General features: G+C 54.3%; 8 protein-coding genes across 8 annotated transcripts; 7 read left to right on the forward strand and 1 right to left on the reverse strand.

Annotated features, from left to right (window-relative positions):
• The first annotated feature begins 230 nt into the window (after positions 1-230).
• Positions 231-2,493, forward strand: C8Q71DRAFT_303918 (uncharacterized protein). The gene is made up of 13 exons (XM_047917680.1): positions 231-239; positions 296-722; positions 771-920; positions 984-1,020; positions 1,134-1,195; positions 1,255-1,386; positions 1,439-1,518; positions 1,577-1,693; positions 1,757-1,766; positions 1,819-1,859; positions 1,923-1,948; positions 2,006-2,164; positions 2,229-2,493. Exons 2-12 carry the CDS (start codon positions 503-505, stop codon positions 2,160-2,162), a joined length of 1,032 nt encoding a protein of 343 aa, XP_047774573.1. The 5' UTR covers positions 231-239; positions 296-502; the 3' UTR covers positions 2,163-2,164; positions 2,229-2,493.
• Positions 2,494-3,003: 510 nt separating this feature from the next.
• On the forward strand, positions 3,004-4,246 carry C8Q71DRAFT_303990 (uncharacterized protein). The gene is made up of 5 exons (XM_047917681.1): positions 3,004-3,242; positions 3,298-3,536; positions 3,599-3,799; positions 3,856-3,920; positions 3,979-4,246. The coding sequence occupies exons 1-5, from the start codon at positions 3,180-3,182 to the stop codon at positions 4,155-4,157; spliced, it is 747 nt and encodes a 248-aa protein (XP_047774574.1). The 5' UTR covers positions 3,004-3,179; the 3' UTR covers positions 4,158-4,246.
• Positions 4,247-4,547: 301 nt separating this feature from the next.
• Positions 4,548-5,887, forward strand: C8Q71DRAFT_303999 (uncharacterized protein). The gene is made up of 5 exons (XM_047917682.1): positions 4,548-4,926; positions 4,979-5,220; positions 5,280-5,486; positions 5,540-5,604; positions 5,656-5,887. Exons 1-5 carry the CDS (start codon positions 4,864-4,866, stop codon positions 5,832-5,834), a joined length of 756 nt encoding a protein of 251 aa, XP_047774575.1. The 5' UTR covers positions 4,548-4,863; the 3' UTR covers positions 5,835-5,887.
• Positions 5,888-6,447: 560 nt separating this feature from the next.
• On the reverse strand, positions 6,448-8,908 carry C8Q71DRAFT_304053 (uncharacterized protein; the record flags this gene model as incomplete). Its single annotated transcript, XM_047917683.1, has 8 exons — positions 8,365-8,908; positions 8,237-8,311; positions 8,167-8,172; positions 7,625-8,118; positions 7,102-7,574; positions 6,887-7,047; positions 6,693-6,830; positions 6,448-6,641 (listed from the first exon to the last, which is right to left on the reverse strand). Exons 1-8 carry the CDS (start codon positions 8,516-8,518, stop codon positions 6,448-6,450), a joined length of 1,695 nt encoding a protein of 564 aa, XP_047774576.1. The 5' UTR covers positions 8,519-8,908.
• Positions 8,909-9,432: 524 nt separating this feature from the next.
• C8Q71DRAFT_782615 (uncharacterized protein) lies at positions 9,433-10,675 on the forward strand. Its single transcript, XM_047924935.1, has 5 exons — positions 9,433-9,589; positions 9,653-9,681; positions 9,739-10,089; positions 10,142-10,186; positions 10,240-10,675. Exons 3-5 carry the CDS (start codon positions 9,836-9,838, stop codon positions 10,481-10,483), a joined length of 543 nt encoding a protein of 180 aa, XP_047774577.1. The 5' UTR covers positions 9,433-9,589; positions 9,653-9,681; positions 9,739-9,835; the 3' UTR covers positions 10,484-10,675.
• A 4,444-nt stretch (positions 10,676-15,119) lies between these two features.
• On the forward strand, positions 15,120-16,026 carry C8Q71DRAFT_715432 (uncharacterized protein; the record flags this gene model as incomplete). Its single annotated transcript, XM_047921043.1, has 2 exons — positions 15,120-15,500; positions 15,532-16,026. Coding segments are annotated over 2 exons (876 nt in total), but the record flags the coding sequence as incomplete, so codon positions are not given.
• A 2,314-nt stretch (positions 16,027-18,340) lies between these two features.
• Positions 18,341-20,190, forward strand: C8Q71DRAFT_861816 (uncharacterized protein; the record flags this gene model as incomplete). Its single annotated transcript, XM_047927951.1, has 2 exons — positions 18,341-18,406; positions 19,948-20,190. The coding sequence occupies 2 exons, from the start codon at positions 18,341-18,343 to the stop codon at positions 20,188-20,190; spliced, it is 309 nt and encodes a 102-aa protein (XP_047774579.1).
• Positions 20,191-20,967: 777 nt separating this feature from the next.
• Positions 20,968-22,494, forward strand: C8Q71DRAFT_882373 (uncharacterized protein; the record flags this gene model as incomplete). Its single annotated transcript, XM_047928500.1, has 5 exons — positions 20,968-21,702; positions 21,764-21,989; positions 22,051-22,247; positions 22,313-22,408; positions 22,465-22,494. Exons 1-5 carry the CDS (start codon positions 21,301-21,303, stop codon positions 22,492-22,494), a joined length of 951 nt encoding a protein of 316 aa, XP_047774580.1. The 5' UTR covers positions 20,968-21,300.
• Between the last annotated feature and the right edge of the window lie 46 nt (positions 22,495-22,540).

Here is a 22,540-nt window from a genome sequence, read left to right on the forward strand (position 1 = left end):
GACTTCTTATTAGGTGACCTTTCGTACGACCCAGGTGGGCCAATGAGAGGCTTAGTAAACCGCGCGGTACGTATCTGACCGCGTCAACAACAACACCATTGACAATTCAAATGCTTCCACTTGCAAGGCTGTCCTACGATAGGCGGATGCAGTCAGTCAAGCAGCGTCACTGTCAAGCGTAGTGAAGGGACTGTTCGGAACTTACGCTCAGTATAAGGCGCACGTGTGTACAACTTCTCGTAAGTACATTCGTTGCCGTTGCTCTCAGTTACTCGCCCACACTGACCATGTGAAGTACTCAGGTATAGAACGCACGCATCCACCAGACGTCGTCAGCCGCGCCTGAAGTGAGAGGGCTTGACGTGCTGAAGCACCATAGGTTCCCCAGGAACTCTAGGTCCCTCGGGTGACCCGAAGTGAAAGGCCTTCGTTGTTATCTAACAACCATGACTGGTAATGACCTTCGAATTGCCCTACGTGGGACTTGACGGCGCCTTCTTACATGGGCGAAGCCATGCTCGATGCTTCGCTCGGCGTCCCTACCATGGCGATGCCAGTGTTCCGAACATCAGCGCACATCGCCCCCATTCACAGGCGCAATATGAACGTCGCAACACTGCCCGCTCTCCGTACGCGACCTTTCCCTCACGCTTCACGCCCTCACGACGTCATCATGCTCCTCTACGACGTGCACTCTATGTTCGTCGCTCGGTGTCTCACAGGTGCGTTGAAGGTATCCATCGAGGCTCTTGTCTCTAAAGTCACCGCAGCCGTTGCGCTTTCGCTTTCGCTCTGGGATCACGCCTTGACGTTAGGGAGGGAAGTTCAGCTGCTCTGGCGCTTCCCGTGGTCTCCCCTACAGATACTCGTCCTCGTGAATAGGTACAGTGCCGAGATAAGCATGATTTTTATTGCACGGAGTAAGTACTACGCACGTCAGTTGCGTTGAGGTTGTCTATGCAGAAAGCTAATGGTTTCACAAGTTGTCGGATGGGGAAAGCTACCAATGGCGGACTCGGTGCGTGCAATCGGCATCTATAAGACCTCACTGATTTTATGCTCTTAAATAATCTCTGAAGGGGTATGTTATACCTTCGGTGGTCGAGGCATGAATGCTCAGTATCTGTGCACAGGTGCGAAGCACTAACAATACTCATCACAGTCTATTGCGTCATAAACAGCGCCTCCTCACAATGTGAGAGGCTACGATCAGCTCTTGCCGTGTCATGTCTGCTTACTCGCGACCCTTGCCAGTTGCCGTACTCCTCTATGTGTACAAGCTGTTCGACAGCAGTCCCTTGTACAGGAACGCTCTTGTGGTGGGATTTGCAACCTGTTTCTCCGTATCCATCACCTTTGGCATCTTGAGTGTCAGACAAGCATTGGGTACGTACTTGTTCATCGCAAGTCCCTCTGGCTTATGGTTCGCATGGTCTAGGTATGATCCGTAGTGCGCCTGCTATGTACTGTGTTGTCGCGTTGAGACGAAGGTTCACGATTGGTATGTGGGGTGGCATGGTACGTCTCTCCGTGTCCTTTGCCATCTAGTCTGCATGTTACAGATGTTCGCCAACAGGTTGCATATGATCTTTATGTGTTCTTTCTGCTCCTCGTCAATACGATGCACAACCCTCGTCGACGCGACTCCGAGATCGTTGGCCGACTGCTTCAAGGGGGTGCTCTCGTGTTTCTCGTACGTCTCCCCGACATCCAGATCCCGCGTCGTCTCATGTCAGAGTACTCACGAGCACTTTAGGCGTGTTCCGGTTCGTCGTGATTGTCCGATGACTGCGGGCTATCTGCTCATATCTGCGTCAGCGCTTCGCCTATCTCAGCTCCTGTCAAGTGTCCTCGCGGTGGTACGTCGGCTATGATATAGCAATAGCCACGCATCCTAACTAACTATTGGTCGGTTACGATAGGGAGCGCAATCTCTGCTGATTCCTTTGTAAGTGATGTTCATATAATGGTGGCAGTGCAACGTACTTCACGCTCGACGACGTAGGGTGGCCTGGTCCATAGATGGGATCCTGACATATCGGCTACTGCTGAAGGTCAAAGCTGTCGAACTGGTTGCTGATGGGCACCTCTCACGACTTTGGGACCCGAACGACGGATGTGTCGTCCGATTATACCACGAGGTACACGTTCAGGAGAGGTGAAGGTGTGTGGCGGAATGATTTCCGAGTCATTTTTGTTCAGCTGTCATCCTGATGGCAACGAACCAGAGACCTGCACCCCTCGTTTGACCTTTTTGTCGCTTATACCATGAACAAGTGACTGGATGAATATTCTGTGGATGCAGGTTTCCAGAGTTCTGACTGGAGATGAAGAGAGATACATGGCCCGGGGCGTGGTGGAATTTTATGGCACTGAAGCTCATAGCATGAATTTGATAGTCAACTATGTATGGTCACGTTCACAGGCCCTCAAATGCTCTATAGCATACGATGGCACAAATGTTGTCTATGGTTACCATAGACTAGGTACAAGATTGCAATCCTAGTTGCACTCTTCCGAGTCTTCGAGTCAAGTCATGTCGGGAATATCCATATGCGGAAACTGCCGCCCTGCAGCCGCGTGCTCATAGGCGCCGTCTGGTCGCGTCCGACCACCAAACCGCCGCCACCGCGTTCGTTAGGTTATGGGTCGCCCGACACCGCCGCGGGTCTCTCTACTCTGGTACAGTCAAGCTGCGACCCCGAGAATGCTATGATAACTGAACATATGCTGTCGGCATCGCGTTGCAATTGAGTCCAGGGTGTTGTAAGGTGCGTATCTCTGCAACCGCGTTCAATTCCGGCAGTCATAATGTTCATCGACGCTGATTTTCTGCTGTACAGGCTAGGATAGCGTCCGATATCTTCTTGTATAAAATCAACCTCCGCGTTATACTACTACTTGTCCAAAAATGCCCACCCTGTTACTCGTCGGAGTCTTGTTGCCAGCCGAACCGTCTACTTCACCCTGCAATCTACCCATACTCGTTGATATTCTACGGAAGGCTCATTGACCTGGGCTAGGCCTACCGCTCAACACCGTACCCAGGATGTCAGGTAGGATGCGAACGGAGGTCATAGGACGATAACCGTGCGGAAGGCCGCTGGGAAGCATATATCCATTACGGTAACAGGAAAACACCCGTGAACACGACTGCCTTCCGAAACGACCACAGCAAGATGCCAACTTATGTCGTTACAGGAGCAAGCAGGGGTATCGGGCTAGCTATTGTCGATGAACTGGTGCGTCAGGTCGTCGTTGTGGCAACAGTACATGTATGACATCGGCATTGGGCAGTTGAAGGACGAAAGCAACATCGTTGTCGCAGCTGTGCGGGATCGGAATGCTCAGGGTCTGCAAGACGTTCGCTTGAAGCATCTCGACAGTCGCCTCGAAGTTGTTCATCTGGATCTCGGAGACCCCGCCAGTATCCGTCAGGCCGCTGCCGAGGCGTCGGGCGTCCTCGAGGGTGGTCTGGACTACCTGATCCATTGCGCAGGTGTCAGCTTACAAGACCTCACGCCTTTTGAACAAGTGTACGCAGTGTACTTCATTGTCGAACATTGTCGAAGGACTCCAATCTCAGTCACGTTCACAGAGACCTTAAGCTGCACGAGGAGCAGCTTCGTCTGAACGCTGTTGCCCCCATCGAAGTGATACGCTCCTTCCTTCCGCTCATCAGGCAAGGAACGGGCAAGAAGATCACGCTCCTGTCGTCGGGACTTGCGTCTCTGCAGAACGCCCCCTACCTACCGGGGTATTGCGAGAGCTATTCGGTATCAAAGGCGGCCTTGAATATGTACGTCGGAGCGTCTGATTGATGGCGAGACCTTGTAGCGCTCACGGTACGAGTAGGTTAGCTCGCAAGTGGGGCGCGTCGCTGAGAACAGAGGGAATCACGACTATCTTGGTTCATCCGGGTGCGTTTGTTGACCTTCATACCGGACTTCCATCTAATGCGGTCTTGATATACGTTAGGATGGGTCGACACGGACATGGGCAACTCAACCAAAGGCTGGATGTCAGAGCGCTTTCCGCAGGTCAAGCAAATCTCGCGCTTGGAGTCTGCAATTGGATGCCTGCAGGTTTTGAACGATGCGAAGCTGGAGGATGCGGTGTGCTACTACGCTTGGGACGGCATGCGACTTCCTTGGTGACTAAATGCGTCATTCTGTGTGTATTACTATCATCGTCGAGACGTATTCGAACGGCATGCGCCAGCTATCCGTTCTCTGCATTGTCGTACCTAGGGCTGGGTGGTGGTGAGGCCGTGCCCATGATTTATTCTCATCTGCTCCGCGGATGATGTGTATGCAAGCCTGATCCCGGGCCCCTTCAGCGTCGCCGAACACATGTACATGTATGATACAACTTAAAGCACCAGGTCCGTCTATGCCGGCGCTTATATACTGCCTCTTTGCATTGCGACTGATGCAGTGTCCTGGCACTTTGTCGTAGGTGAGACGTCGACGACTCGTCGGTGGTATTCGAATGGCTACTACTCATCCTCCTAATGAGTATATACAGCAGGTCTACCTGCCCCCCTCGCGCACACACAAAACGTCGATAGGGGAATCGTATCAGATTGTCCGACTCATCGGATGCTCCACGACCCACAATCTTGCCTTTTTTGCTGCGATGCGCAGTCGCAACAAGTCATCTTGTGGCAGTATCCACGCTTTACCAATGACGGCGTCATTCCTCGGGTAGTGCATTGATGCGCTACCGCTTTGATTAATCATTAAGTTCAGTGATTTAGTGGGTCGTCGTTGACTCAGCTACTGGCCACGGAGTCTCGCGGCAAGTATATGAAGCTGACAGACGTGCGGCTGGTCCGATCCTGCGTCCAAGATATCTCCCATCATGCCTTCATTTCTTGTTGTAGGAGGAAGCAGAGGTATTGGCCTCGCACTTGTGGAGGAACTGGTAAGTGTGAAGATATCGTCGTGCTTAGCATGCTGATTGATACCGTGGACAGCTGAAGGACCCGGACAACTTCGTCATTACCACTGCCCGAGATCTCAGTCAATCCCCTGGCCTGCGTGCTCTGACATCTAAGTATCCGAAGGATCGGCTGGTAGTCCTCGTCTTGGATCTAGCGCACAGGGAGACGGTTGAAAGGGCTGGGGAGGAAGCAACGACTCTGCTTCCGAACGGACTTGACTGCCTGATTCATAATTCCGCGATCAACCTCAGGCCGGTGGGCCCCTTCGAGGAGATGTGTGTGATCTTTGTCATCTAGATACGTCGTATTCATATTGAAATCCTTTCGCTGACAGGGACCTCGACCAACTCGAAGAAGAGCTGCGTATCAATACCATAGCTCCTATTCACGCTCTTCGCACCTTCCTTCCTCTTATTCGCAAGTCGAAAGCGCAGGACAGGAAGATCATCTTCATGAGCTCTGGCCTCGCGTCGATCGAGAATGGCTTTTTCTGGGCTGGACTCAGCGAAGGATACTCGGTATCGAAGGCTGGCTTGAACATGTGAGCATGTCGCGAGTATACCGTTCGAGGTATAGCGTTAACGCGACACCCAGGGTCGTTCGCAAGTGGGGAGCTGCCCTCAAGCAGGAAGGCATCGCAACGTTTGCCTTGCAGCCGGGTATGGATACATTCTCTGTTCAGTGATTACTGCTTCTCAAACCTGTTGTAGGCTATGTCGACACAGACATGGGGCAAGGGCTCAGTTCGTGGATTCAAGAGCATGCGGCGTGGGTGCCGATGATGAGCCCAAACGACTGTGCGGCGCAATGTCTCAAAGTCGTGAGAGAAGTCAAGTTGGAGGATGCGGTCGCGTTCTATAGCTTCGAGGGTAAACGGGAGCCGTGGTGACCAGAATTCAGGCGAATGAGGTATGCCACGTCTCCCCTTCGAGAAATTGAACTCGGATAGCATCGCGTAGTACCTCTCGATACAGAGCACAATTGTGCAAACCACATCACATCAAGTCGCTAGCAGCAGACAGATTGTCGCCCGGGCTATAGCCAAACATATCAACATACTCATCATCGTCGTACGTTTCTCGCCAAATTTCCTCACGTCCGTGACGATGCAGAGCGTACTTATAATTTGCGTAAGGCTCGCTGTCATACGCTATGTAGCGATTCTTGAGGTTGCTGTCGTGCCTTGGCAGTGCTACCCAGCGCCCAGGACGTCCGGCTTCAACAATATTCTGGTGCTGTACACTGGAGGGATAGGCGTCACGAGATGGCCTCCCTTCCGCCGTGAGCGTAGGTGCTATGACTCGCCCGCAACATCCGGAGACACATGTCTATAATGATTCATCATACGCTTGCATCAGATTGCATTGCGTCCTCCTGTGCGTGAGGCCTGCAATTTATTGCTTCTGGTTCCATAGATTCACCGCGACTTACTCATATTGCCGTATGCTTCCGTCGTGTGTCATTACGAGCATCAGGATCTGAAATGGTCGCTCACACAAGCCTCACACCGAAAGCATCTTCTTATTAGCGACGACCTTCTCTCCAGACGCATACTCTCCAGACGTATACAACACGTCACACAATGTTTCATCTAAATGGGTGGCAACGGCTATTGATGATAGCGGTTTTGAACCTCCTATCGAATACTCTTTGCGAGAGCATACGGGGGACACAGACGTATTACCGCGCCTTCGAGCTAGGGACACATGAATGTCAGTGGATGGTGAAAGTACATTGGCCCGCTTACTCTGCATCCGCCGTTTCAACCTCGGTACAGTGGCAGAGATAACGTCCACCTTGATACGTTTCGCCGCTCGCACTACTCCCTCGTTCCCAATGGTGCGCCTGATCGACGCGGCTTTCTTGTTCGCTTGGACAGATAATGCTTTATGATTATCTCGATGAGCATACGCGAAATCTGATCTACGGCGGCGCACATACCAATGATGTCTGGTGGGGTTATCAACGTCTCAGAAGCGGATGACTCAGACGCTGACTCCATGGATGTTTGGGAGGACGGTGGAGTAGAGGGTCTACTCGTCATGAGGCGTTCCTGCTGAGGAAGCACAGCACCGAAGACGTCTCCAGGAACATCTAAGGCGCTAACGGGTGACTATGGTTAGACGAAGACGAAGACGACAAGCAGTAGTACCCACATAGATCGCCCCCTCTCTCGTATTGCTTGCACTCGGATCGCCCTCATGTCCTTCGAGGATACTCCGGGTCCGTATGACCAAGATAATGCGTAGCGACTTGGGGTCGAGTCATCCTCTGGTTGCATCCTTAGACACCCGACATCGTTGAAGATGAAGAGCGCGCGTAACCCATCTTCTGTGAGCACGCGGATGCTCGAACATAGAATATCGAAGAGGGTGTAGGAGGTACGGCTGTCGTCAGGTATACTCTCGCCTTGAAGGGTATGTCTGGGCGCAACCTTTACAGACGTTCGAGCCAAAACATCAGCCCCATGGAAGGCCAGTGTGAGGACGGGGATATTGCGCCGTCTGGAGTATCGCAGGTACAGAGGTAATACGGCGCCCAGTCGTCTATAAGCTTGGTATGCCGCATTCTCCGCGACCTCGATGTTGACATCGCTTCCGGCGAGCTCGGGGAACTCCCTTCGGTCTTCCTGTGTTATGAGGTCAACGCAGGACAACCGTGAGTCTATGAGAACCTTACGTAGATCGCACTAGAGTGAGCTCCGATGATGGCTCTGTGTAGCTCGTTCCTCGACCCGCACCCCTCCATCTCGGTGCGCCAAGACCGTACAGCATGATTGACAGAGCCGGTTTCGCCCTTCAGCCAATGCAAGGTCTTCGCAATTTTGCGAAATACTTGCTCGAGAAAGCCGAGGTAGTATACGTAGGCGGAGATTGGACAGGAAGTCTCCGCACATGCGAGGATGTGATTCCGGAGCTCGGACACGCAAGAACCACACCCGTCACTCTTGGCATTTGAGGCGTCCTCGAGATCAAAGGGCAACGTCACGGTTGAGTTGTTGGAGTAATACATCACGACCTTGTGTGCGAGCTGGGTGTCTTGACAGTGCAATGCCATGATCGTATGCGCCTCCAAGTCGTCACCAAGCTTATCAGCGATGTCGACGTAGAAGTTTGGATCGTCAGCGACATAATACTCATCATCGGGGTCATCGACCCATGACATCCTAGGAGCTGTGCTTTGTCAGCCGTCGACTTTGTTCGTGCAAGGCACATGCATACCGCATTCTGTAACGAAGTAGTGGACAGTTGATAAGAAAATATCTTCTCTTGACTGTCTGAACGACTCTACCGTGCGCGAAATCATCTTCAAATGGTTTTACAGCGAACAATTCTACAGGATACGGAGATATCTGAGGGGTACAGTCTCACGAAGGAGTAAGCAACCGCGTCCGTGGCATACAAGCGTGGTCGACTCACTCGACTCTCGCTCATCTGAGGATACTTGGTCTTCGGAGTCCCCAGATGATATTGATTCACTTTCGCTCATCGAGGCGCATATCGCGCTGCAGTTACAGGCTATCGATTGCTCCGTATTCGAGGTATTCATGGTAAGCAAGGGCGATCCAGACATGGCTAAAGCGCCTCGCAGGCCTGGGTTGTGGTCTGTGTGCCGGTACCGAAGATGTCTTCCTAGCGTGGATTATGGAAGTGTTGCTGTTATGGGGGCTACTTCGGACGAGAGTAGACGGGAGGAATCACCGAGTCTTGAAGCAGCGCTGAAGACTCCGTCGATCTGTGTTTGTGAATAAGCATGCATGCGCGAGACACCTACACCTCGCTAAATGCAGGTGAGGCAGCGTACACATGTTGATTAGGCCTACAAGCTGTGTTTGAACCATTCTACATCAGATCGCCTCGAGGTAGCTGCGTGCTGAGAATTGCGGTACACGCAATGACAGGGATGGTAGTATCCTAAGAATCGATAGCGCGCCTATCGGATGTCCCACCCACTGGGCAAAGAGGACGAGATGACTTGGTGAGGGAAGGGCACGAACGGACCATGAGATGTCATGCATGCCTCGGTTAGCAGTAGCCATCATGTTTTGAAGGCTCATCCGTCAACTCACCCTTGACTGCATGGGGCTGTAGGCGAGTTCGGCTTGCCAGTGCTTCTTGCAGACACATCGAAGATCTCTGACAAGAATTGAGGGTACGCTTGAGTACATACAGTCACATTTACGTGGCAAAAAGAGCGCTCACCGTCAAGAACCCCATGTTCGTGAAGGTAGAACCTGGATATTGACAGTCTCACTGACTGTACTTAATACGCAGGTCTATATGAAGTGGAATATCATGGTAAATAGGCACAGCGACGCGGTGGTAAAGTCAGCGAGGTCAGAACCAGTACTGGTGCCCAGAGAATACGATGTATTAGGACCTTCTTTACTTCTGTGAGATACATCAGCGAATTTAAATGCAACGAGGGGCTTTGAAGCAGCGAATATACTAGGGATTATTCAATGATTTGAACAGAGTCGATTGACAGTGACAGCCAATGGCCAGAACATGAAAACTGTTGCCACCGTGGCGTAGGCGGGCATGTACACGTATTCAAACCGTGGGAGACAGTTTCCTGTCTCGGACACTCGTTCCGAAATACGCGCCCAAGGCCGTTCACTGTCAAGGTCAGACTTAGGTCAGACTGGTCAGTGACAAAAAGTTAGCCTTAACGGGAGGACAGTAACGTCGTTCGGCCGTAACTTACTTAGTCCAGCTCAGGAAGAATGAATCTACCTGCACAGACCCGTGAGTTCACTGTATCATCTGCGTGCCGGTGCTTTCACAGCTCACATATGCGCCACAGGATCCCACTGGCACGAGCAACACTGATACTATCGGAGCTCTGGGACTGGGGATCTCATCCCGAATTACCGTTGTCAGAGCTGGCATGCAAAGCATAACGTACGGCGTACACGTTGTGACGTTCGCGGCATGCAAGTATACCTGGTTCCATCGCGCGCACAAGCCACACGTATCGAGATGCTGGCCGTGGATGCTTGTTGCTATTGCGTTCTTCGTCTTTGGCACCTGCGACGTCGCCTTCAACTTCTATAACAACCTCATCGCGTTCATCTTCTACACTGGCCCGGGCGGCGCGAATGCAGAGTTCGACCGCCTGTCGACTTGGGTGAATGTCATACGGGTATGTCACTGTCTGCGACTTCCGGGTTACATGTCTCATCTGATATGTACAGAGCATATGGTTTACCCTCAACATCGCCTTGTCTGACGCCGTCTTGGTAAGAGATGTGTCCTGGATGTCAGAGAACACACATTGACGCGCGTCTGGTAGATATACCGCTGCTGGCTTGTATATGCCCATTCACCGCGGGCAAACCAGGTTGTTCGAACTCCGAAAACCCCTACGAACATCGGTCCCGCCTGGATACCTTTACGGACTCCGAATATTGTCAGAACATGCTGCGAACATGATGCGTTTCAGCCGATTTCAGCATGTTCGGACAGTGTTGTGCCTCCGACCGACCGACTGCAGTTCCTGCGGACAGGAATGGCCGGAGTCGGCAGCCGTAATTAATCCGGTCGGATTTCCGACAGCTGTCGTCTTTCCCAGGGGTATCAGCCACAGCTCTGATTGGCTCAATGGAACCGGCATGTGACTCGATCACGGGCGATCGACGCGCAAGCGCAGTGCGCAAGTCGCGTGGTGTACGCGTTGTCCCTCGCGCGATGTATTGTAGTACCTTATCAATTTAGTCAATCGCTCCGATATCGTCTTGTCTGTACTGCGACGACGAGCTGCTCATGGCTGATACCAGTACCCAAGGAGCCGGCTCAGTTGGCCCTCCACAAGGCCCGAATTGGTGGCACAACTACTTCTATGATCACCCCATGTCACACAGCAGGAACACGAACGAAGGTCGCACGAAAGGAGGGAAGGTGAAGGTGTGGTGTAAGCAATGCTTCGACAGGCAGCTCGATAGGGTGCGGGGAGAGGATCAGGCTGCCGTTGACGCGGGCCGGCTGCTTCAACGGCGGTCTGACGACAATCTGAAGGCCTACCGTGAGTGAAAAATTATTGTAGTTGATTGATGACTGATTTTCTGTAGTTTGGAGCCTCGAACCGCATCCTAGGCACCATAGTGCACAGCAGGACCGCTGGTTCGAGAGCCGCGGCGAGAATTGCCTTCGACACCTCCGAGGCTGTGAGTCGCAGCCACAAACCGTTCGCGATCGCGCCGAAAATGAACATGCCGCAAAGAACCTCTCCCCGCGCCGCGTTAGCAAACGCCAGTACGACACCGCGTTTGCGGCGCTACCCTCACTCCCTGCCCCGCAGTTCGGTACGTCACCGCCGGGCGCCGCGCTAGTACAGGGTCAACCGGCACTCAACACGGCAGCGGGCCCGTCATCTTTGCTGTTTGGCGGCGTTAGCGCAACATCGCCGAACATCGCCGGCATGCAGCCCAGCCCACTGACAAGCTTTCCACTGCTTCCATTCAGCGGGACCACCGGTACTACGCCAGGTTCTTCTGCAACGACACCCGCCGCCGGGCCGAGTACACAGAGCTCGCCTGCCGCTGCCTCCCCATTTGGTGCGCTGTTCCCTTCGCCAACCCCTAGCCTTGCGTCGTCAGCTGGGCACGGCTTGTCCTCCCTACCTCAGGCTGTTGTTGGGCTTCCATCGACGAACAGCCCGTTTGTTCTTGTTCCGGCTGGGTCCCCTCATCGACCTCCGAAACGCAGTCGCTCAACAGCCTCGCCCTTGTCTCGCCAAGGGAGTGCCTCACTCCCAGCCTGGTCTGAAGAGCGACAGCGGCGGTTTGAGTCTGGCCTTACCCGTCTCACTGTTGCGTGTAACTTCCCGCTGAACTGGTTAGCTAACTCGGAGACACTGAGCTTCTTCGAGAACTTCTGCCCTGGCGCTGTTGTCCCGTCGCGCAAGGTGCTTACAAATCGCCTCATTCCGGCGGAGTTGGAGCGGTTCCGCACTGAGGCCAAGCAGCATGCCGCAGGTGGTCTTGCGACTGTCCAGACGGATGGCTGGACGGGGTTGAATAAGCACCATATTGTTGCATTCATGCTTACTGTTAAGAGACGGGTATATCATTTGATGTTTTGCTGTGTTATGACAGTGCCACTAAATGTCAGGGCTTGCAGGTTCATGCATTCAAGACTTATGATACGTCACGCGAACGCAAAGACGCAGAAAACCTTCTGCAGAAGATGCGTGAAGTCATCCGCTTGGCGGAATCGGAGTGGAATGTTACTGTCATTGCCGTCACTACAGATTGCATCAGGAAAAAAGACAATCACGATGTAGACTGATGTAGGTAAGATAGCACTCATAGTGCCATTGCGAACCCCCAACTTTATTGCATGTGATAGCTCCGGCCCACAGGTACATAGCGCCCTGTAGCACCACATAGCGGCGGGCTTACACTCCATAGTAGCCTATAGTACCACTGTCTGGTACTATACCATACCATAATTCAGCTATAGACGGTCATACTGGAGCTCATGGTGCTGGAATGGTAAAATCATTGCTTCTTGCTGCAAGAATCAGAGAATTAAACACAGATATATTTAGATGCTCATACAGACATGATATCACTACAAACACTGGACAGCCACGGTGCTTGTCACTGCGTTCGCACCCACCGTACATTTGCCGGCCATACTTGTACTCTACGCCTTTTTCCTTTATGCACATCGTACTCTGTCCTCTCAGTCCTTCTCCTGATCGTGCTCACCGGCCGTGTTTGCTTGCAGAACGGTCCGCTTGTTAGGCTATGTCAGTACGTTCATCGCTCACGCCCACGGGTGCTGCGTAACTTGCGCTCGTTGTTGTCATGTGTCGAGCCCGCGGTCCTGCTCATCGCTATAATAGCGCCAAATGTAAGCTTCTTGTAAGAAGTTATGTGGCTCACCTGACCCTCTGCACACCCCGTCTCCGGACTCACACTCAGCCCCAGCCCCTATCAAGCCTGTCATGTCTGTGGTTCTTATAAGGCAAAGGAGTGAGAGATAAGCACTGGCTCACCTGAACGTAGGTGCACCAGCACGCACGACGCGCCCACACACGACGCGCCCACGCATGATGCGTCCACGCGCGCATCCACTCGACCTTGACCACCTCCGGCCTCTGCTTCTGGGAAGAGCACCCTGTCATAATGGGCGACAGCGAGTGCACGTGCGTACACGTACGAGTGGATAAGAAGGGGACGGTGACACTGTTGGCGTGTGCCGCACACGGGTGACTTCACTGCGCAAACGGACCATGCGGGTCCGAGTTGGAAGCAGTGTTGTCCCACTGGCACCCATACCGTGCTCACGCATCTGCGTCTGCAACGGCAAACACTTGCGTGATGGCGGGACGACCAGGCTGCCAGTGTAAGCCTATTCGTTCTCCGGTATTGATATGTCAGCCGCAACCGCTACCACACACGCAGTGTGACGTGGCACTCACCGGAGAGTCTTCCGACAATACCCACTGTCTTCGCGCAGTGGGCATGAGCTGTAGCGCGCTCGACTTGTTGATGCGTTGGCACTCAGACTGATGGCGGATGCGACGTGCGACAGTACCAAGATGAGGCCGAGGGCTGAGTGATGTTGGGAGACACAAAGGACGACAAGTCACAGCGCGCATCGCACGACGCTGAGTCAAGGTTAGCGCCCGCCTCGGAATTTTCCGACACGAGCCCTCCCCGGCGTCTGCGACTCTGCTGTCTGCGTCACGACTCACCCATCCACACTCGCCCACCCGCACTCGCTCCAACTCACAGCAAGCCATGCTTGCGCCCAAGCCAACTACGTCTCAGCAAGGCGACGACCGTGGTTCGCTCAGGGCCTCCTCTGCGGCCGGCCAGTCACTGTCGCCCACCCTACGCACGCGCAAGTCCAGCGCCGCAAACTGAGAGCAGCACGGACACCACCGACGCGGAGCGGGCAGGAAGAGAGGGCAAGGCGAAGGGGAAGGAGGGGATGTGTTACGAGAAGCACGCCAGGGAGGAGGAGGAAGATCGCGACGAGGAAAGTAAGCACAAAGGCTCGAGGCACACAGGTACGTCCTCGCTGGAGGTACCAACCTCGCCACTGCCTCCGTGTACCGGCCAGCAACTCACGTCGCGCGGCATCGCCGCTTGACAACAACAACATGACACGGGTCGCGCGTCGTACGCAATGGCGAGCATGAACGCGAGGCTCGGGACACAGCCGATGTACAACTGCATGCCAACAGTGTCATCATTCGCCGTCGCAGGACGCACCTCGCTGACACAAGGTGGTACAGCGCGCTGCCTGCGTACGTACTAACTACTTACTACTTACCACTGACGCCTGCCCATGTAGCGCAACCCACTCGTCTCGCTCCCCTTGCATCTCAGTCACCACCGGCATCGACAAACGTCGAAACGAGCAACCGGCGCCCGTGATTCCCATCCGTGCGATCTTACCGGGAAGGCACCATGACGGCCTGCCGCGCTTCGCATGCCCTCGCACCCCCGACGCGCAACATCCAGCTGACCAGGTGTCGACACAAGGATGCCTCGAGGAGCTAGACGGTGAGCATGACCCTACATGTCGTGCACGCGCCAGTTGACAATTGCAAGGCCTGCAGAGTATATATGTCAGCAATGCACTTCGTACCGCGAACCACCGGACGGCCACTGCTCGGACGCGTGTTGGCTGGTTACAGATCTGCCGTCTTGTACATGTCCCGTTGTGTATTATACTAGTCAGGAAAATGTAATGCTAGTGGATTGACACTACAGAGATATATTACATTTTGGGTGGCTTCCTGATGTCAGAACCGCCGCAAAGTCTATGATCACAACCATTTCTCTTGATACCATTATCAACGGTACTACGACACAACCTATTCTACAGCCACAATGGACTGCTATCTACCGTAAGATATTCCTATGGGACCCTATCTACCACCTATGATCGTCTACAAGGCGCTATGGACGACTATATAGTAGGTGCCAGCAGCTATGACACTGATAGCACCTATCCTGGCGATGTATCTAGGGCAGCCGCTATGCCTAAAATACCTTTTTCCTGATGTGTGGTGGTGATGCACGCGGAGCACGGTCTCGACTAGCTCTCGAGCGCGCAGATCTGGTACTTCCTGATTGCTATGGGCACCAGGTATGTATTTGGCACAATCATGATAACCGTAGAGATGATCGCCAACTTGACTGTAGATCAATCTCATTGTTGGCGACTATTTTGACGATGAAGAAACGTACTCGTGGTTTACCATTTGTGCCGAACAGGCAAACGAGGTCATTGTCTGGCTCCGGAGCCGGACGTTCCTTCTTGCGCTACTGCGAGAGATCCAAGAGAACAATGGCAAGACTCCCCTGAGTGTTATACTTGCTGCTCTCACTCGGTGGACAACTCACTACCTATCCTACAAGCGCTTGCTTGACCTTCATACTGCTCTCCGTATCCTCAAGGATCATCCAAATCTTCACAACTCGGGGACCCGTGACAGCCTCCGCAAGACCGATGAGATGGTTGAGATCATTGACAGTCCCGTATTTTGGCATAACCTTGCACGGTATGTTTTGATTCAAATCCTCAACAGAGTTTATATTAATTGCCAATTTTAGCATGAAGAATCACCTGGAGCCTCTTGCAATAGCATCCATGATCACTCAAGCCAATCATTGTCGCCTTGATCAGGTATTGCTGACGTTTGCATGGCTCTATCTCCACTACAAAGGACTCCATGATCTGGCCGATGCAACTGTGCGCTCAAATGTACTCCGGAGCATTGAATTGCGCTGGGGGAAATGCGACCAGGACGTCTTTATTGCCGCTGTTATCCTAAATCCCTACCACAGAGCAGCTCCTTTCAAGCCTAGTGCAACCACGTCCCGCGCTTCCCTCGTTCTGTTGCTCGTACGACTCTACAAACGCTTCTACAAGTGTGATAGGGTGCCAGTCGAGTTCCAGTTAGAGGTCGAAGAATACCTCCTTGGGACAGGGCGTTTCAGCCAGATGAAGGATTATGCACAGCTCGTCATTGATACCAGCATTGAGAGGGTAAGCTGTACAGCACGTCCATTAGCCTTTCTTTTCCGAGTCATTCTCATATTTCCTGCAGGGTGAAAGCCCAGATCCTCTCCGTGTCTGGGAGGACATCTCTGTTCCGGGCTCGCGCACCACACATCTTGCCGACCTCGCCGTTCGCGTTCTCTCCATAACTGCGAATTCGGCATCATGTGAACGGTTATTCAGCTTACTACTTGGCAACATACTCACGAAGCTACGAGCCCGCATGAAGAACGACACTCTGCTCAACATTGCGGAGCTCAGAATGCACCTCCGCGACGAGAACGTTCGCAAGGACGTGAAGGCGCGACTCAAACGACACTTCGGTATTCCCGAGGGACGTTCGACGACGCATTCCGCTACGGCAGCAGCTGCTGCTGCCAGTGATATGTCATTCACTCTTAACCGCGGCTCTGCGCCGCGGCCGCCACCAGACGTCTCCGAAGGCGAAGCTATGCTCAACAACGAAGCCTCGATGAGCCAGATCGCCACGCACTTGTCGCGCAGTGCGCGCGATGACCGCCGCGATGTTGACGCCGACAGCGCAACAGCGAGCGGCAGTGCCAGTGGCTCCATCAGGAAAAGGGCGATTTCACTGACGGGTTCTAACGGTTGCTGATATGCTGACGGTATGTAACGCCAAATCGTCAGATACCGTTAGCATTTAACGTGGCCGTCAGACAGTTCACACATCAGATAGAATTTGTGCTCATTGCTGACGTGCTGACGCACTGATGACTGACATTCTGACCACTAATGGATAAATTCATACGACGGCTGATTTAATAATATGCAGTGTACGTCGACATTATTGTAGTTTCGTAGCTACTGTATCCTTAGTGTTCATATGGTCCATCCGGGTACAGACCCTCCGCAGTGGGTATGGGTCACGAGCAGGTGCTACAGGTCCATGGGCCCGTCCGCGGGTGGATGGGCAGATGAGCAGGTGTACGAGCCTGGCGAGACGGTGTCAGCGGGTGGGTCGTCGTGCTGTACTACGTATGCGTGGGCCTGTTTGTCTTGTGTTGCAATGCTGACTGTTAGTCCGTCTTCACGTTCGATGCGGGCGCAGCTGACACGGTCTTTGCTTGGCCAAGTTGCATCAGTGAGCTGAGTAGTTGTGAGATATGCACTGCAGGCAAGGCAAATAGGGTCAGACGGGCGTAATGCGCGTGCAGAGGTGGAGGAAGGGGCGCCGAGGGTAGACAGACAGGCGTGCTTACCTAACCTGCACGACTTGCGCGCAACTCGAGCACCTAGCAATAGTACATCCGGCGGGCTTTGTCGTCTTCGCGCAGGGTGACAGCGCGTGTTGGTCGGTCGTAGTACGGAGCGTGGGCTTGTGTAGTGAGCCTCACGGCTTTAGCGTGGAGGGAGGGAGTTGGCAGACATGCTCTGCACGAGAGGACACGTCCTACTCGAGTCGGTGTAGCCCGCTAAGACGGTCTTTGCGCGGGGCACTCGGGATGACGGGATGATCGCGAGACGTACAGGGGTGTTGTAGGATCTTGGAGCGGCGGATCGGGCGAGTGGCGGGGGTGCGGCGCAGGTGCAGGGCTGCGAAGTGTCGGCGTGTCAGCATGCGAGCTGCGCGTAGGCGAGAGCACGTCAGTAGGGTAAACGTGCACACAATACGTGCAGGGGAGAGAGGGTGATGAAGAGGGCCCTAAGGGTGCTTACCGTTGTTGTTCAGCCTCACCCTCCCTCTGGCTTCCTGCCCTGCTCGTCGAACATGAGCCGGTGCTTTGTGCGCCCGAGTCCCCGCGATTGTTCGCATTCGCGACGGGCCCCGTCTCTTCGGAGTGCCTGTGATGTGTACGCATCCGGGCTTGCCAATGCTCGCGCGACCTCGCATTGTACGTCGGCGTGTACCCGTTGTTCGTGTGTCACATGGCCGACGGTTCGTCTGTCCACGTTGTATGCTGGCGTGGGCGCCGCGACCTTCGTTTGACGTGTCAGCAGGGGCCGGACAGCTGTGAGATGTGCGGAGGGGTCGTACAACCTCGCGTGCAGCCTTAGGGTGGCGGGGGCTTAACACGTCAGGAGGCAGTCCAGGTGAGGAATTTTTTGAGGAGGGTCGTCAGCGCGAGAAACAAGGGCTGAGAGTCGCGCTTCAGGTAGATGGACGAGCTGGCGGGAAGAGCGAGCCCGATGATGCCGCTCTACAGCGCCGCTGGTCGAGTGGTTCATCGGTGACGAAGGAGGCGGACGAGGTCGACGAGAGCGTGGAAGGGTGGCAAGCGCGCACGGCGTGTCGTGGCTCAGGCGCTTAGCAATTAGCACTTAGCGCACTTGAACCTCTACCGCACATCCGCCGCCCTCTCGACAGCATCCTGCCCTCCCTCGCCTGCGCCCAATCGACCTCACCGCCATGCATATTAGCGAGTACGACTACCTCTTCAAGCTTCTCCTCATTGGCGACTTCGGTGTCGGCAAGGTAAGCCTCGTGCGCGTCCTAAGTTACTCAGTATCCACGTCCTACTACTCGTTCGCGTGTATCCCCACCTGTCCGATTTCATTCAAGTACAAGCCCCACACGCACACGTTCTTCCCGTCCCCTCGCGCTCGCGCTTCAAGCTCCAAATCCAACTGCTGTACCACAGCCCAAAGGCCACTCGACGCGTCAAGTCCCGCCGTCTCACAGCTGCCCGGCTTCCCCTGACGAGGATCGCCGCACCCAACGCACCTACGCTCGACAAAAATGACTGCCTGGCGAGGGCCAGCCGCTTACCCCCGGCCCCGACGACTGCGATGTCGAGATGAAACGCAGCCACGTCGGCAGCATCAACGTTAACAGCAGGCGCGTCTCCCCTCAGTCCGGCTCGTCGACCTTATCCTGTCCCTTCCCGCCTCTTGCCTATCCCCTTCCGGCATCAACCAACGTCGCACTTATCCAAGACGCGTCGGCCTGAAGCACGAAGCTACCCGCCGACACCCGTGTCTGTGCTGCCGATGGGCGAGGACCGGCCGCACCACACGAGGAGCGCGGCTGCAGCAAGCGGGTGAGATGCCACCAGGAGTGGGGCATACTGTGAAGGGCCCGCCGTCGTTGAGCTCGAGCAATAGTCAGTCGGCTCCGCTCTGTATAAAATCACGCTACTGACAAACTCCTTTTCGATGGAGGGAGAGCGGATCTCTCGAAGAGTTCAAGAGCTTGTTGGTCAACCCCATCCGACGGTGCTCCACCACTGCAACTTGCGAGAACGGCCCAAGCCACAGAGCGTACTGAGTGTGCTGATACAGTTGACGGTTGGGCGCGCACGCCTCGGAGAAACGGAGTTCAGCTGAAGGTGGGAATGGGACGCTAGGGGCAAATATGGGGTAGATGGGCACGTTACAAACCATGCCGGCCGCGGGTATGATGAACGGCAAGTGGGCACGCACGATGACCACGAGCGCACAGTGGGCCTGAACAAGACCAAGCCCTGCGGAGGTCGCAGACACCAAGGCGCGGATTGATGCACGGACGAGCAGGCACGCCGACCATGAGCAGGACGGACAACAGCCCGACGCGCAAACATGCCCCACGAGTATACCGAGCGCGGACGGACAAGGGCAAATGGGAGTGGGAGGGAGTGAGCAACGGGCGCGGACACGGACGAACAGGTGCCCGCGGGGACGAGTGGAGGCAAGCAGACGATGAGCACGCATGAGCGGGAGTAGGTGCATACGAGTGGTGGCGAGTGTGGGCGCCGATGAGCGCCGCCAGCATTAGACGAGTCTATGTACATGCATAGTATTGCACGAACATAGATTGTATCATAAGTAGTCAATATATTTGTCGAGACGGACTGTAGAAATGTCATGCTGATGTGCTGACGTGCTAACGTGCTAACGGTGCCGTTACGGCTGTGAGCTATCTAACGAGATTCTAACGGCACGATCGCTGCATTTCGATCAGCTTGCTGAAATCCGCCCAGTGTTGCTGATGTCTGATACGCTGACGTTATGTGAAACCGGGATTTCAGCAAGCGTCAGCGCCCGTCACGGCCCGTCAGTGAAATCGCCGAAGTTCTGATGTCTCGACGCCGCGGCCGTGACCCAAATGCTATCTCGATCACACTCGAGGGCCTCATCGATCCAACGGCCGTGTATTGGCAGGAGCTCCATAAAAAGAGCGCAGTTCGTAGCCTGGAAGAGGAATTGGAGTTTTATGAGTTGCTGGACATGGATGCCGAGGGCGAGACAGACAATACTGGCGAAAATGGTGCTCATTCGTAGGCAAAATTTGATACTCTATATCACGTATCTACTGTACTATATGGCTGGCCCTACAAACCCCCCCTTCCCGCGCAATTCCACTGTAAACGTGCCCGTTCGATGTTCATCCGCTACCAGCGCGCGGGCGACCGCCACCGGCGGCGACATATCACGTGGATTCCTGGATTCCTGCGGGCGGAATGGTCGGATCTCCGACCGGTCAGTCGGAACTGTCGACTTGGTCGGATTCCGGCCAGGAGGCACAACACTGTGCCGAACATGCGTGTTTTCGGCGAACATGCTACGAACATGAGAAATGTAGGAGCATTTTCGGAGTCAGTCAAGCTCTCCGAAAAGGTTCCCATGGAGGACCGATGTTATTAGCATTTTCGGAGCCCGAAAAACCTGGTTTGCCCGCGGTGATTCAAGTTGGCGATACCGGGCCGGGGTTGCCATCGCGCTGCTGGTGCTCTGGCTGGCGTGGATGACCTGCGCGATCATACTCCTCTACAAGCTCTGCACTCTGGTTTTTTGGTCACTGCGAGGTGTCATTGCGCGACGTTTAAGCTTCGCCCCGCACTACCGGCGGAGTGACAGGCTTTGATACAGCACGAAATGGCTGACAAGGTACGCCTACTAAGAGAATACTGCAATTGACAGGATGTACAACGTCATAAGCCCCAGGTACTCGAATTTTCACGGCGGGACTCAGGATTGATCATCGCAGTGCTAGTTTTAGTCGCGCTGCCGTGTCTCCTCTGGGACTCGGACTATTCGGCGGTTGTATGCGGCACATTTCCCACTCAGCACAGTGTGGTTCAGGAACCTGCCACAGAGTCCACTTCACAAGGTTTACGTCACGTAGAACGATGTGATCCACCGTCATCAGCGCTGAAGCTGCATCTCGTTTCGACGGCAACGCGCTCCGAGCATTGTCTCTGACTGCGTTCCGTTATCGCGAACAGGGATGCAACTTCTGGTGGTCCCTCCGAGTTGCGGCGCTAGAACATCCGTACGTCCACCAGCACCACAGCCCTGCGCACCGTGGCAGATTGACTCGTATAAAGCTTTCCTTCGCAGAGAAAGATCAGTCATGAATATTACCCCGCAGGCGAAGCGCTCTAGTACACCATGGGGGCGTTCCCTATTCCACAGGCACAGCTGGCCGCGCTGTTCATGCAGAGCATAGCGTACGGCATCCATGTCGTGACGTTCGCTATCTGTATGTACACTTGGTTCAACCAGTCGAACAACTTCTGGACTTCAGCGTCCCGGATATGGTTGTCGATCGCCATCGGGCTTTTCGTCATCGGCACATGCGACGTCGCTTTCAACTTTTACCACAATCTCATGGCATTCATCACGGCGCCCATAGGGATGAGTCCGACTGAAGTCTTCGATCAAGCATCCAATTGGGTCAAATGTCATGCGCGTAAGTACTGCCTTTGTTTGTTCCGTGGCAAACGAGCAATGATGTTGATTCTCCAGAGCGTGTGGTTCTACATGAATGCTGCTCTCTCTGACGCGGCCTTGGTGAGGACAACAATCATGATGAGAACGTGACTCACCATGTTTCCACTGACGCCCCGCGCAGATTTATCGCTGCTGGAAGGTTTACCATGACGCCAAGCCTTACCACCGCGCAATAGTGGTCATCGTACCCACAATACTTTGGGCAGCGTGCATATCCTTCGCCTCCATGATCATATACTACCTCAGCACCGTGGACGCCTCCACTACAATACCTATGATCCCGCAACTCCAGCCATTCTTGTATTCATTCTATGTGACGACGGTTGTGCTGAATCTCTTCACAACCGGTATGTCCTTCTCGTGCCTCACGTCAAGGTCTCACTAACGCCGTGGCACTATCGGCGACAGGCCTCATTATCTCAAAATGTTGGGAGCGTCATCAAGATAACTCAGGTGATACCTACCTGCCGACTCGCAAGCGGCTGAACTTCGCTGATATCATCCGGATCACGGTCGAATCTGCGCTTCTGTACACCACGACAGTCGTATTCTGCGTCGTGTTGGACCTCGCTAGGACCAACGCATACTACGGTATCACGGACATCGTGAGTCTTTCATTGCTACTCAACTGCACAGCATCCGACGCTCACTGGCACTTCCTTGTCTGCAGAGCCTCGAGGCCGCCGGCATATCTTTCGACTTGATGATCATACGTATCTGGACCGGAGCGTCGACTGAGCTGACCAACTTGAAGTTCAGCGGTGCAGTACTGATCGAAGCTCAGCGCGGGGCCGGCGGACGACTATGCAGTCTTTCGAACAGGGCCGGCGGGTGTGGTTGTCGGCACAGTAACCGGACGAGCGCACTCCCGATCGCCAACGAAGGAGGGGGAGGGGAG

The sequence above is a fragment of the Rhodofomes roseus genome (assembly GCF_022264815.1).
Source record: "Rhodofomes roseus strain CIRM-BRFM 1785 chromosome Unknown C8Q71scaffold_26, whole genome shotgun sequence".
Taxonomy (NCBI): domain Eukaryota; kingdom Fungi; phylum Basidiomycota; class Agaricomycetes; order Polyporales; family Fomitopsidaceae; genus Rhodofomes; species Rhodofomes roseus.